The sequence below is a fragment of the Rhincodon typus genome, chromosome 15, assembly GCF_021869965.1.
Source record: "Rhincodon typus isolate 14 chromosome 15, sRhiTyp1.1, whole genome shotgun sequence".
Classification (NCBI taxonomy): Eukaryota; Metazoa; Chordata; class Chondrichthyes; order Orectolobiformes; family Rhincodontidae; genus Rhincodon; species Rhincodon typus.
Window position 1 is genome coordinate 26,513,361 of NC_063346.1, and position 15,230 is coordinate 26,528,590.

A 15,230-nucleotide genomic window follows, 5' to 3' on the forward strand; every position below is an offset into this window, starting at 1 on the left:
GATTCAATGAGTAATAAGGAGCCGACAGAATCCCCCTTGTCCTCACGTATCACCCCACTAACCTCCGGATTCAAAGTATCATTCTCCGCCACTTCCGCCACCTGCAATTTGACCCCACAACCAAGGATATATTTCCCTCCCCACCCTTATTTGCCTTCCGTTGGGACCGCTCTCTCTGTGACTCCCCCGTCCGCTCCATACTCCCCACAAGCCCAACCACCCCTGGCACCTTCCCCTGCAACCGCAGTAAGTGCTACACCTGCCCCTATGCCTCCATCCAATGAACCAAAAACACCTTCCACATCAGACAGATATTCACGTGCACACGTGCTGCTCCTGATGTGGCCTCCTCGACATTGGGGAGACCAAGCGGAGGCTTGGAGACCCATTTGTAGAGCATCTGCGCGCTGTTCGTGACAAACAACACCTTCCAGTCGCGAACCACTTCAACTCCCCATCTCACTCCCTGGACGACATGTCCATCCTGGGCCTCCTCCAGTGTCACAATGACGCCATCTGGAAACTGGAGGAGCAGCGCCTCATATTTCGCCTTGGGAGCTGACAACCCAATGGTCTCAACGTGGATCAGAGATAGTAGGAACTGCAGATGCTGGAGAACGTGGACTTCACTAGTTTCAAAATCTCCCCAAACCCGGCCTCATCCCATGACCAACCCTCCCTCTCATCCCTGCGTCCTTAACCTGACACAACCTGTCCGTCTTCTCTCCCATCTATCTGCTCCTCCCACCTCACTGACCAATCCCCACCACTGCCTACATGCACTCACCTGTCATTATCCCACCTACCTCCCCCAGCCCCACTCCCCCTCTCTCTATTTATTTCAGAGCTCTCTTCCCCCTACCCCATTTCTGAAGAAGTGTCCTGACCTGAAACGTCAGCTTTCCTGCTCCTCTGATGCTGCCTGACATGCTGTGTTCCACCAGCTCTACACTGTGTTATATCTATTACAAATGGAATATTGGCCTTTATTTCAAAGGGAATGGAGTCCCAAAATACAGAAGTGTTACAAAAACTATCCAAATCTCTAGTCAAACTACACCCAGAATTCTGTGAACAGTTTTATTCTCATATGAGGAAAGATATAATGGCATTGGGAGCAGTCCAGGGCATGTGTGTTAGGTTGATCCTAGCTATGGAGGGATTTTCTCATAAGGAGAGGCTAAATAGTTTGGCTTGTACTCATTGAGGTTTAGAAAGGGAAGTGATCTTATTGAAACATAGACTATTCTTAGAGGGCTCGACAGGATAGATGTGGAGAAGTTTCCTTTCTGGGAGAGTCTAACACCGGAGGGTATAATCTTAGAGTAAGGAGTCACCAATTTAAGACAGAAATGAGGATGAATTTCTTCTTTCAGAGCATCATGAATCAAGAAATTCTTTACCACAGAGAACTGTCACAATTGGGTCATAACAAAAATCAAGACTGTGATAGGCAGATTTTTATTCAGTAAGGGAATCAAGGGTTATGGGGTAAAGGCTGAAAGTGGAGTTGAAATTGATTAAAAGGACATCTGGACAGATACGTGGATAGGAAAGGTTTAGACGGTTTTAGGCAAAACGCAGGTAAATGAGACCTGTACAGTTTGGGAAACATGGTGGACGTGGGCGAGTTGGGCCGAATGGCTTGTTTCTGTACTGGCCTTCTGATTCTATGATGTTAGCCATGATGTCAGGGAATGGTGGACAATACTCGCCGGGGCAAATGGTCTACTTGTGCTCCTACAACTTCTGGTTTTAACTGAATCTTTTGACCAGGTGATAAGGAAGATTGAGAAGCATAACGCAGTTAACCTGATCTACATGTTTTTTGGCAAGGCTTTTTATAAGAACTCACATAGCTGACTGGTTTAAAAAACCCATGGGAACCACAGGAATGTAGCAAGCCTAATACAAAATTAACACAGTGGCAGGATACAAGTGTAATAACTCAGGGTATTTTTCAAACTGGAAACCTGTTTCCAGTGGGTATCAATACCTGGTGACCTGCATTTTGTTGTCCGTATGAATGACTTCAGCTTAAAGTTAGGGGCCACGATCAAGACATTTGCAGACAATGCAGAAATTGGCCACATATTAGAATGCAAATTGCATGCAGGGAACAAACAGATCTACTTTAAAATATGCACCACATATAGGCAGGGTAGTTAAAAAGCGTTTGGCACGCTTGCCTTCATTGATGCTCAGAGGACTGAGCAGAGTTAGGAAGTCATATTGAGGTTCTACAGGACATTGGTGAGGCCTCTTCTAAAATACTGAGTCCAGTTCTAATCACCCAGTCAGAGGTAGGATACTCTCAAACTGGACAGGAATCACAGAAGATTTACTAGGATGTTGCTGGATTGGCTAGGATGTTTTTCACTGGAGCATAGGAGGTAGGGAGGTGACCTGATAGAAGTTAATAATATAATGAGGTATAGATAGAGTAAATGGTGGTTGCTTTTTCCCTAGGATAGGGGATTTCAAGACTAGGGGACACATTTTTTAAGGTGAGAGGGGAGAGATTTAAAAAAGACATGAGGCAATTTTTTTTTTTTTTTTTTTTACACAGAGGGTGGAATAAACTTCCTGAGGAAGTGATGAATGCGGGTACAATAACAATGTTTAAAAGACATTTGGATAGATCCATGAAGAGGAAAGGTTTGGAAGGATATGGGCCAGGAGCAGCCAGTTGGGACTAATTTAGTTTGGGATCATGTTCAGCACGGACTGGTTGGGCCGAAGGATCTGTTTCTGTGCTGTATGACTCCATGGTTGATAGGGAGGAGTGAAACTGTAGAATGCACAAGGGAATCGATGCACTGGTCAAATAAGCAGAAAAGTGAAAAATGGAATTCATCCTGGACAAGTATGAGCCAATGTATTTGGGGAGGTCAAACAAGGCAGAGGAACTGGGGAGGCAATGGACTAACGGTATTCGCACTAAACTATTAATCCAGAGACTAAGGTAATGTTCTGGGGATAGGGTTTGAATCCAGCTATGACAGATGGTGCAATTTTAATTCAATTTTAAAAATCTGCAAGTGTAATGATGCCTATGGAACCATTGTTGGGGGAAAATATTTAGCTCACATATATTTAAGGGAAAGAAATTGCTGTCCTGATCTGGCCTACATATGACTCCAGACCTACAGCAATATGGTTAACCCTCTGGGTAATTAGAGACATGCAATAAATACAGGCCTAGCCAATGATGCACACATCCTGTGAAAGAATTTTTAAAAATACATAATAAATGGGAGGATAGAGAGGTGTAGGCGAAGTGCATATCTGCGGGTCACTGAATGTAGTGAAACAGGTGGATTAGATAGCAAGAAGACAGATTAATGTTTTCCTTTGTTAGCACAAGATTAGGTGAATTGTGCTGGAGCTATGTAAGACATTAGCTAGTCCACAACTTATGTACTAACTGCAGTTCTGATCACCCCATTACAGTAATTGGACTAAAGGTGGTACATAGCAGGTTTACAAGAATGTAACCAGGAGTGTAAAACTGAAGCTTTGACGAGAGATTGGGAGACCATGGTGCTTCCTTTCAAACAGAGGCAGCTCAGGACGCATTTTCTTGAGGAGTACAAAATTGAGAGTGCCTGCTTAGAATGGATGGGCAGGATCTATTTACATTAGCAGAAGAGTCGGTGACTAGAATGCATTACTATCAAGTGATTGGTAGAAGGATCAGAAGGGAGAAGAGGAAGATTATTTTCACCTAGAGAATGATAGGATTCTAGAAGTCCTGCCTAAATGGATGGCAGGGGCAAAAACTCTCAAATTATTTTGAAAGTATCTGGTAAGCACCAGATGTTCCATTACCTGGTGGACGCAGACCAAGTGCTAAAAGAAGTGATTAAGCTAGGTGGTTCATTCTTGATGTAAAATGGGCAGAGTGGCATTCCGTTGTACCATAAGTGTTTCTCAATATCCGAGGAGACCAAATGTTCCGAGGATATGGGGAGAAGGCAATGGAGTAGCAGTACACAAGTGAATCTTTAAGGGGTCAGCACAGATGAATCAAATGGCCATTTTGCATTGTTAACATTCTATTCTGGATTTATAACATGATGACTCGGTCAGAGTTTAGAATCCAGCTGCATTTCAACCTTTTTTTGTCTTGGATACCTGAACTACTGGATTTGTTACCAACGTTTAACAATTTGCATGAAGTTCTTCCTAGTATCTCTCCATAACGATACAGGGTGCAATTAGGGAGGGTCGTTAGACTTTAAATCACCAACACATACATGATGAGCCAAATTGTTGTTTCTCTATTCTAAAACTTACCTTCCACTAATTGAAGTTTACGTTTTTTTTAGTCCTACTCGCCTAAATTATTTTCAGTACTATCCCCTATTACTCTGTCATTTAATGTTATATAACCGCCAAAGGAGCACTGACTTTCAAATACTACGTACAAAGTACAGAACTCGTGCACCTATTTCATATCATTATCGATAACAATCCAAGTTCTTTTCAACAAAATATCAATCTGACATTTCCTCGAAAAGCAATACAAATAACACTGACTCACCTTTAATACAGGATCCCTGTCTTGATGACAACAGGACCTATTGAAATCAAATCGCGTCCTTCCAAAGTCACAAATTCCACTGGCAAAGTTCCATCTCAAAGCCTCTTTCGGGAAAGCAGCGCTCAAAGCAAAAGTCCGAAATTGCAAAGGCTTTTTGTTAAAAGACCACAATACTGATGGAAGATTTCTCGCACAGCCACTGTGCTGCTGCAGCTGCCAGGCTAACCAGGCGGCCATCTTGAACCAACTATCCGTCACCTTCCCTGACAACCTGGCTGTGCGTCAGAAACACTGTGGCGCATGCGCGATACGACAGGCTGGGGAATAGGACAGTGATAATGTGTCGGCCTGATGGGCGGCGTGGCTGAAGCAAAACTATACACTCTGTTGGGCAGTCAAAAATAATTTCTTTACAATTTCTCAAACCAATTTGTCTTTATAGGCAAAAAAAAATTCTCTGAACGAAAAGAAAGGCGGATGCCGGAAATCGGAAACAAAAACAAAAATTGCTAGAACCGATGAAGAGTCACTGGACCCGATACGTTAATTCTATTTTCTCCCCGCAGATGATGCCAGACGTGCTGAGTTTTCCCAGCAATTTGTGCCTTTACAGGCACGTATTCAAGTTATGACAACTTGTACTGTATTAATATTTCAAAGGGTATTTCAGGTTTTAGAATCACAGCATGGTTACAGCACAGAAGACAGTTATTCGGTCAGTCTGGCCTTGATACGAATGACACTCAACCATTTCCACCACACTCCCTTTTCCCTGTAGCTCTGTAAATTCTCTCTGTTCAATTTTCCTTTTGAAAGCTTTGAATCCACCTCAACCACCCTTTGAGGTAGTTCATTCTCTATCCTTTATGTGGATGATAGCCATGGTGTGGCATTGGACAGGGGTGGACATGGTCAGAAGTCACACAACCGCAGGTTATAATCGAACAGGTTTATTCTGAATTACAAGCTTTTGGAGTGATGTTTTTTTTTGTCAGTTGAAGTGAAGATAATCACACAGACAAAGAATTTACAGGCAGTGAGGTCAAAAGCTGTGAGCGGAGTGTCTACAGGCTGAATAGCAAGTGAAGGGATGACCTATAATCTGATTAATTGAGGCAGTGAGATAATGACAAAAAATAAAAAAAAATCAGATGGTGCTGGAGACAAACCAAATGGCTGGAATAACGTGATAGGTATGAGTCACGTATTGAGGGTCTAATGAATGTAACAAATAATCTAAAACTGTACAAACTAATTAAGGTGCCCTTAACTGGCAATTAAATTGTCCAGGTATGACCTGTATGTAAGAAGCATGGCAAATCCAACCCAGCCAAGTACTATCCCGTCAGCCTGCTCTCAATAATTGGTAAAGTGATGGAAACCGTCATCAACAGTGCTATCAAGCAGCAGCTACTCAGCAATAACTGGCTCGCTGACAGGTTGGGATTCATCAGGGCCACTCAGCTCCTGACCTCATTACAGCCTTGGTTCAAACATGGAGAAAAGAGATGAATTCCAGAGGTGAGGTGAGAGTGACAGTCTTTGACATCGAGGCCGCATTCACCCGAGTGTGGCACAAGAAGCCCTAGCAAATTAAGCCCTAGGAATCAATGAATATCTGGTGACAGACTCTCCGCTGGTTGGAGTCATTCCTGGCACATAGGAAGACGGTTGTGGTTGTTGGAAGTCAGTCATTTCAGCTCCAGGACATCTATGCAGGAGTTCCTCAAGGTAGTGTCCTAGTCCCAGTAATCATCAATGACCTTCCTTCCATCATAAAGTCAGCAGCAGGGATGTTTGCCAATAAGTGCACATATTCAGCACCATTTGTGACTCCTCAGATACTGAAGCAGTCCATATTCAAATGCAAGGCTTGGGTTGACAAGTGGCAAATAACATTTACACCATACAAATGCCAGGCAATCTCCCACAAGAGACAATTTAACCACCATCCCTCGACATTCAATGGTGTTACCATCACTGAATGTCCCATTATTTCCCATTATCAACATCCTTGGGGTTACCATTGACCACATATTTAACTGGACTTGCCACATAAACACAGTGGCTGTAAGAGCAGGTCATAGGCTAGGAATACTGCAGTAAGTACCCCATCTCCTGAATCCCCAAAGACTGCCCACCATCTACAAGGCACAAGTCAGGAGGGTTATGGAATACTACCCATTTGCCTGAATGGGTGCAGTTCCAACAATACTCAAGAAGCTTGACATCATCCAGGTTAAAGCATCCCTACTGATTGGCACCACATCCATAAGCATCCACTCCCTGCACCACTGATGCTCAGTTGCAGCAGTGTACTATCTACAAGATACATTGAGTCATAGAGATATACAGCACAGAAATAGACCCTTCAGTCCAACTCGTCCATGCCAACCAGACATCCTAAATACATCTAGTCCCATTCGCCAGCATTTGGATCATATCATTCTAAACACTTCCTATTCATATAGCCATCTAGATGGTTTTTAAATGTTGTCATTGTACCAGCCTCCACCACTTCTGCTGGCAGCTCATACCATGCACCACCCTCTAAGTGAAAAAATTGCCCCTTAGGTCCCTTTTAAATCTTTCCCCTGCTCATCTTAAACCTGTGCCCTCTAGTTTTGGTCTCCCCCACCCCAGGGAAAAGACCTTGTCTATTTACCCTATCCATGCCCTTCATGATTTTATAAACCTCTGCAAGGTCACCCCTCAGCTTCCAACGCTCCAGGGAAAATAGCCCAGCCGATTCAGCCTCTCCATCTCGCTCTAACCCTCCAACCCTGACAAAATCCTTGTAAATCTTTTCTGAACCCTTTCAAGTTTCACAAATTCCTCCCTATAGCAGGGAGACCAGAACTGCACACAATATTCCAAAAGTGGTCTAACCAATGTCTTGCACAGCTGCAGCATGACCTCCCAACTCCTATACTCAATGCATTGTTCAATAAAGGCAAGCATACAAAACACTATCCTGCAACTCCACTTTCAAGGAACTATGAACCTGCGCTCCAAGGTCTCTTTGTTCAGCAACACTCCCCAGGACCTTACCATTAAGTGTATAAGTCATGCCCCAATTTTCCTTTCCGAAATGCAGCACCTCATATTTATCTAAATCAAACAACATCTGCCATTCCTCAGCCCATTAGCCCACCTATCAAGATCCTGATGTACTCTGAAATAACCTTCCTCTCTGTCCACTACACATCCAATTTTGGTGTTATCTGCAAACTTTACTAATCATACCTCGTACGTTTCCATCCAAATCATTTATATAAATGACAAAAAGCAGTGGACCCAGCACCGATCCTTCTGGACCACTGGTCACAGGCCTCCAGTCTGAAAAGCAACCCTCCACCACTACCCTGCCTTCAAGCCAATTCTGTACCCAAATAGCTAGTTTTCCCTCTATTCCATGTGATCTAACCTTGCTAACCAGTTTACTGTGAGGAACCTTGTCAAATGCCTTACTGAAGTCCATATAGATTCACCAAAGATCCTTGGACAGCACCTTCCAAACCTATGACCACTTCCATCTAGAAGGACAAGGGCAGCACATACATGGGAATGCCACTACCTGCATGTTCCCCTCCAAGCCATTTCCACCCTGACTTGTAAAAATATATCGCCATTCCTTTGGTATCACTGGGTCAAAATCCTGGAAACCCCTTCCTAGTAGCGGTTGAAGAAGGCCCACCACCACCTTCTCAAGGGCAACCCAGCATGGACAATAAATACCGGCCAGCCAGCAACACCAATGCAAAACAGCAGTGGTTTCACATTGGCGGGAGTTAAGACCACCGCAATGCAAAGAAGTCAACAGGACTTTAATCCGGCTTGACATTTTACATCATTGAATTATATATATTTTAATATAAGCTAGCGTCTCTCTCAGGGCACTGCTCATTGTAGGTAATAGAATTCCTAAAAAGTCCTTCATTACACAGAGCTTTGAATATAGGAGTTGGGATGTTATATTGAGGATGTACAGGACATTGGTGAGCCCTCTTTGAATACTGTGTCCAGTCCTGGTCACTCTGTTATAGGCAGAATATTATTAAGCTGGAGAGGGTTCAGAAGAGATTTATCAGAAGGTTACCAGGAGTGGACGGTTTGAGTTATAAAGAGAGGCTGGATAAGCTGGGACATTTTTTACTGGAGCGCAGTTGGTTGAGGGGTGACCTGCTAGAGGTTCACAAAATAATGAGGGATATAGATAAAGTGAATAGCAGGTGTCTTTTCCCTCGGGTGCGGGATTTGAAGACGAGGGGGCATATTTTTAAGATGAGAGGAGAAAGATTTAAAACAATAAGACATGAGTGGCAACTTTTTTTCTTTACACAGAGAGTGGTTTGCATGTGGAATGAACTTTCAGAGATACAGGTACAGTTACAATTTTAAAAAACATTTATGTATGAATATGAATAGGAAATGTTTGGAGGGATATGGGCCAAGCGCAGGCAGGTGGGACTAATTTAGTTTGGGATTATTGTCGGCCTGGACTGGTTGGACTGAAGGATCTGTTTCTGTGCTATATGATTATGACTCCTGTCCTATGACTCAGACAGTAGCTACCTCTGTCAGAAGGGTGACAGTTCAAGTTCTACTTCAGGTCTTCAATATCAGAATCAAGGCTGACACTCTAATATTGTACTGAGAAAATGCTGCCATTTAAATGGGAGACCCATCTGTTCTTGCTGATTATATCCACCTGAGAAGGCAGATGGGCCTATAGATTCACTTTGAAAGAAAGATGAGTCCTTAAATTTAGATATTTTGTAATCAACCTGTTCAAAGACGTTATAAGAAATTAAGCGCAGTTGGACTGGGAATCCACATATTGGGCATGGGGCACAGGTCAAATAGAATGATGAGTTATTAGGTGGAAAGCAAAGTTTTGAATAAGGTCAACTTTTTGGAAGGATGAAAATTGGGGGCTGGCCAGGAGGGCATTTTTAAAAGATTCAGCAACAAACAAACTGAGGCAAAGTTGAAGCAGACGATATCAAATGTCCCTGCCTGGATCCGCCATCACCTTTCCACCCAGGCAATACTTCATGTCCATGAGGTATGAACGAAAGTCATTTGCCATTATAAATGACATTTGAAAAAATCTTGGAACATGGGCATCGCTGACAAGGCTTGATGCCAAGAACTTGTCCAAAAAAAAAAGTCAATACATAGAAATAACAGAATGCAAAGATATTGAAAATCTCTAGTTTAACAAACATTCACTCATCTATTGGTCTTGCAGAAACTTCCTCCCTAGTCCCAAATTAACAAGGATAAGTGAGTTGCGGGTGCTTCCAGAGTTAGTTGGCACTCCAGTCTGGAATTATGTTGTTGGCATGACATACCATTGCACATTCATAGAATACAAGTCTTTTTTGTTTATTAGGCCTTACATATTCCTGTCAGGTGCACGGATGTGAGTACAGCGACAGAACTCAAGGCATTGAGAATTCATCAATTTCAAAGAATAGTACTCTTGTTCATAGTAGGATATTCGCTAGCTAAAAGAGAGAAACATCCTGCAGAATGAATCAACAGTCACTAGAAAAATGACTTTGTACATTGCATTACTGATAGGCTATTTATTGCTTTCTAAAGCGACAGTAACAAAGATAAAGTGAAGAAGTCACTTTCATGGGCGTTAGAATGCAGACAGTTAACCGTACACTTGAAATTCTTTTAAACTGTTCAACATTTTAAAAAATATATATCCTCCATCTCTGCAAATAACTGTTCATCACAAACTAATATACTCAATGTATATAATAAAGCAAAAAAACTGCAGAGGCTTGAGATCTGAAACCAAAGGAAAAAACAGAAATTGGCGGTGAAACCCAGCAAGTCTGGCAGAATTGTGGGAAGAAAGCAAAGTTAAGGTTTCAAGACTAGTAATTCTTCATCAGAACTAACCATACAAGCACCACAACTTACTTATCCTTGTTAATTTGGGAGTAGGGAGGAAGTTTCTGCAAGACCAATTGATGAGTGAACATTTGTTAAACTAGAGATTTTCAGAACCTTTGCGTTCTATTATTTTTATGTATTGACATTTTTTGGACAAGTTCTTGGCATCAAGCTATCTCAAATTTAGGCAATGCTCTTACAACACCGATTGTAGAATCAACTTTAACAAGGGTATCCTACATAATTTTAATTTACCTGTCCTAAAAGTAAACCATTTTGACTGGTCAGAATTGAAATTGGCAGCCTTTGGGAAAATTTGCCTCATTATTTATTCCATCACAAATTAAAAATTGTGAATGTTAGCATAGTGGTTGTGTTAATAGACTACTAATCCAGGGATTATGATCTGGTGATATGTGCTCAAATCCCATCACAGCAGCTGGGGAATTTAAAGTCAGTTAATTAAATCAATCTGTAATAAAAAAGTTAATAATGTCCTTTAGGAAAGGAAATCTGTTGCCTTTACCAAGGTTTTACCTAGAAGCGACTCCAGACCCAAGTAATGCAATTGTCTGTTTCAGACAGAACTTGAGCACATAACTAAATTGACTCTTAACACAACATTTGCTGACTTTGCCGGTGACATCTCTGTTCTTGTGAATGAGTAGAAAAAAAGTGCAATAATACAAGGAGTATAAATTATAATTATACAAATTATAAATTCTTTTAAGAATTGATTTGTTCAGAAAAATCTTTACTTTTACAGATATTTTACAACATCAACCATTTGTCTATTGCTATGCCATGAAACAACTCCTTCAGGTACTCTTAATATTTTGCTTTTATTTAAAAGAAAGGTTTAGCAAATAAATTTAATCTCTATGCCATAATTAGAGCAAGATTGTCAGCCTATTGTCCTGTGGAATCTTGTAACAGGTCAACTGAATGTCAAATAAAAATTCTACTGTAGACCATGAGTCGTCTTGATACATTTTATCTGCAAACAGGGGGGGGGGGGGGGGCGGGGTTTGTCCTGATATTGATTTCCCTTCTCCTGTGGTCCAATGCCAAATTTCTGTTTGATCACTGTTTTGTCAGAAGATTCTTACATAAATGCATGTAGTTACAAACAAATATTGGTCATATTATTTCCCAAGATTTTATTTTTCTGTTGCCTCCGCACCATAACGACTGTTTTGCTATTCTTGTAACATATTAGTGTCATTCTTCTGCTTAAATAAACTGGATGAGTGAGTTAATTAAAAACATAAAATTGAATCTTGCTGAGCAAATACTATTGAAAGCTTTGCATCACCTTGCTATTTAAGGATTTTCTTTTCCACTATCAGGATTGATTTATCCACCCCCAATGATTGTCCTGTGATGCAGGATGTAACAATTTTCTGGACACTGTAGTTCAATAGAAGCAAAGCGAGAAGCAACTCCTAAAGCACAAGCTACAGTTTCAATAATTTTAAGTGCTTTTATTCTGAAGTACTTATCTTTTCATGCCATTCAACTCAAAAAATCTCCTTAAGAGTCAGTACGTTAATATTTAAGTATTAACAACATACTTATTACATTAGTATTTATGTATTAGTTTACCCATATTTTATTGTTTCTCTCTCAAATTAACACTAGCAGCTTCAGTCATAGGTGCCAGTTGAAAGATTTTGGAAATTGCAATCCAATTATGGAACTTTACGGACAACCCAAATGCTGTGAGAGTAAGCTACATTTTTAAATTCCAGAATTTACTGCATTTAATAAGTTGAAAAGTTCATATCAAGATTTAAGTAAATGGTTCCCGCAGAGATCACTTTAAATTCATTTCTACAGTACAGGAATTACAGAAGAGCTTCCACTTTAACGCAGCAAAAACAGTTGCAGAAACTATCCATTACAAACCATATGCAAATATTAAGAACAAAGATAGTCAAGTTGGAGGAAAAGAAACAAACAAGAGCAGAGAACTGCGGATGAAAGACCTGAAACGAAAAACAGTGAGCGCTGGAAAAATCAAACAGAATTGGGGGCACAGTGGCTCAGTGGTTAGCACTACTGCCTCACAACACCAGGGACACCCAGTTTGATTCCACCCTCGGCCGACTATCTGTGTAGAGTTTACACATACGCCCCGTGTCTGCGTGGATTTCCGCCGGGTGCCTCCTATTTCCTCCCACAATCCGAAAATTGCCCATAGTGTCCAGGCATGAGGAATTAGCCAGGGGAACAGGGCAGCCTGCGTGGGATGCTCTTTGGAGGGGCGGTGTGGACTTGTTCTACACTATAGAGATTCTATGGCAGCCGAGAGAAAGTCAGTTAACGTTTCGAGGAAAACCCTTGAAACTGCAAACACAAGATCAACGAGACATCAGCTCGAGGCTTAGACACCCCCGTCACGTGATTTAACCGACCTGTCCTCTGGAGGCCAAAGTTCAACGCTCAGAGAACATTACTTTTAGCACATTTATTTCGCAAACTACGTTCTTACATTTTATGTGCAGATTAGTTTCAATTTTAGTATGACTTTAGTTTTCCCTGCGGTGAAACAAAACCCTTCCGGTAGACGGCTGAACGAATCGGGAGCTTTGTTACAGTGCCCGTTGGTTTGGGTGTCGCGTGACCAGGCGTGAACCAATCGGTGGGGTCGTTCTAGGCAGGCCCGCGGAAAGTCAAAGGCCGTTTGAAAACGTTTTTTTTCTAAATGTTTCGAAATTATTTTCCTCAGAATTGAAGCGTTCGGCTTTTTTAATCGTCTGTACTCTTCGCAGTGGTGACACAGAGGAGGCGGTTGGTCGTAAAGTCCAAAGTCTTGAGACGTGTCTTTGACTTTGTTTCTTATGCTCGGTTTTATTTGTTCCGAAGGAGGTTGAAAGGGGGAGGGGAGGGGAGGAAGAGAAATTTCCGGCCAAGATCGGAGTGCTGCGAATTGAGGGCTGAAAACACTCGGCTGGGCCCTGCAGTGAGATTGTGAATGGGAGACGGCAGCCTGGGACTCGCGTGAGGATTGTGGGGCCCATCCCTCCCTCCACCACAACACACTGGAGCGGTAAGTGAAAGGAAGGTCTGTGGCAAACTGAAAGAGCAGTAGAGAGAAGCCCGAAATAATTTACACTTACACACTCTCTCTTTCACTCACTCACAATATGATAGGTGTGCTGGGAACGTGTTTTTGTTTGTATTCCTATACTCTTCAGTCCTAAGCAGGAAAGATTGGTGTACCCTGTCTTTCTTTCTCACCCCCCGATATTGTTTTCCGATATTTATTGAAACGATACGCAGCTATACGAAGCGTGCGATCGATCACGTTTTTTTCGATTATTTGTGGTACAGTACTTTGTTATTGAAGCTCCCTCCAAGTTTATATCTCTGGAATAATGTTTTATCAGAGACGAAATAAATATTTGTCTTGTGTGTATATGAAGCATACTTGCAGCCACAAACTGCAAGTTGTAGAAGACATTTTGTGCTCATTCGGTTAACCTGATAGTCTAATGAATAGTGATGTTGATTCGCTATCACTTTTCAGTTTGCTTGCACAGAAAGTGGGAACGTCGAATCAATTTACCTAGTTTTCCTCCAAGAAAAATAAAGAAACGTGTTTTTCACTTCTGAAAAGATCGCAGCCTTTGCATTTCACCACAAATTCCTCTGAAAGCTAAACATTTAATGTGATATAACATTCTGATTATTAAGGCCTTTTGATTGAGTGGATAATAACTGACACTTGTTTATATTTATTTGTGAGATCCCAACGCAGCATAAAATTTAATCAGCATATAATGTGGACGAATGATATTGCCATTTGAAATATTGATTCTGGGCCTTAGGAATGAGTTATTTCCAGCATTAAGTGCAATGTAAAACAATTTACTATTTCTTTTCCTCCCATGACCTCAATGCTTTCCTTTCCTAAATTCTGTACTGTGTGATTACGTTACACGGGTGATAGTAGTCCTCATAAAAGCCTATTGAAGTGTTTAATCCTCGCAGTAAACCTCAAGAACTTGTATAAATAGTCCCATTGCTAAATGGTCAAGATTAAAGCTGGGTTTTTTTTTGACACTCTTTGACTTTCCATCAGTCATTGAATAGTGGTCAGGAATGTGACACAGGTCTTGTTTACCTCCCAGCCAACCTTTCTGGAGTGTTCCTGCTGTTTCCCTAGTCACAACTGTATTAACTCACTTTTGGTAGAAGTACAAACTTGGGGGCTTCCCATTTTTTTGTCTTGATATACTTGTAAAACACTGCTTCTACCCACAAATACTGCAAGGCAAGATTTGTAAATAATCCTTTTCTTCTTCAGTTCCAATTTATTCCTTTCTTTTGTCATGGCAGGCAGTGACTGGCAAGCTATTCTATCATCATTGCAATCAATCCAAATCTGTCCTCGGTGTGACCACATGTTTGTTTTGCAGCCAAAATGTCCACTTTCCAACAGAAGTCAGTGGATTGCAGATATTGGTAGGAATTCTGTTTTTCTTTCTCTAACCAAGGGCACCTTTGCTTGTGCTGTTGATCCATCTGAGTTGAACTGCTCAACATGGATTACAGCACACAAGTTGGAGTAATTGGATTTATTACTTGGTGCACAGATTGATACCTTTTTATATATTATGGCACTGGGGAGCTTTATGATAAATAACCTAGACAACAAGGTGCAGGGCTGGATGAACACAGCAGGCCAAGCAGCATCATAGGAGCAGAGAGGCTGACGTTTCGGGCCTAGACCCTTCATCAGAAAAGCCTTTTCTGATGAAGG

General features: G+C 41.6%; 1 protein-coding gene and 1 long non-coding RNA gene across 3 annotated transcripts in view; one reads left to right on the plus strand and one right to left on the minus strand.

The window, feature by feature from the left end:
* spg7 (SPG7 matrix AAA peptidase subunit, paraplegin) overlaps window positions 1-4,837 on the minus strand; it is a 64,726-nt gene extending 59,889 nt beyond the window's left edge. For both annotated transcript variants that reach the window (XM_048605654.1, XM_020516042.2), the window contains exon 1: window positions 4,547-4,837. In XM_048605654.1, coding sequence (XP_048461611.1) covers window positions 4,547-4,783 — 237 coding nt within the window. In that variant the 5' untranslated portion in view covers window positions 4,784-4,837. The remainder of the gene's footprint in view (window positions 1-4,546) is intronic.
* An 8,267-nt stretch (window positions 4,838-13,104) lies between these two features.
* The window catches only part of LOC125484956, a 79,692-nt gene continuing 77,566 nt past the window's right edge, over window positions 13,105-15,230 (plus strand). Inside the window, exon 1 of the long non-coding RNA XR_007263745.1 lies at window positions 13,105-13,514. This is a non-coding gene — a long non-coding RNA (uncharacterized LOC125484956). The remainder of the gene's footprint in view (window positions 13,515-15,230) is intronic.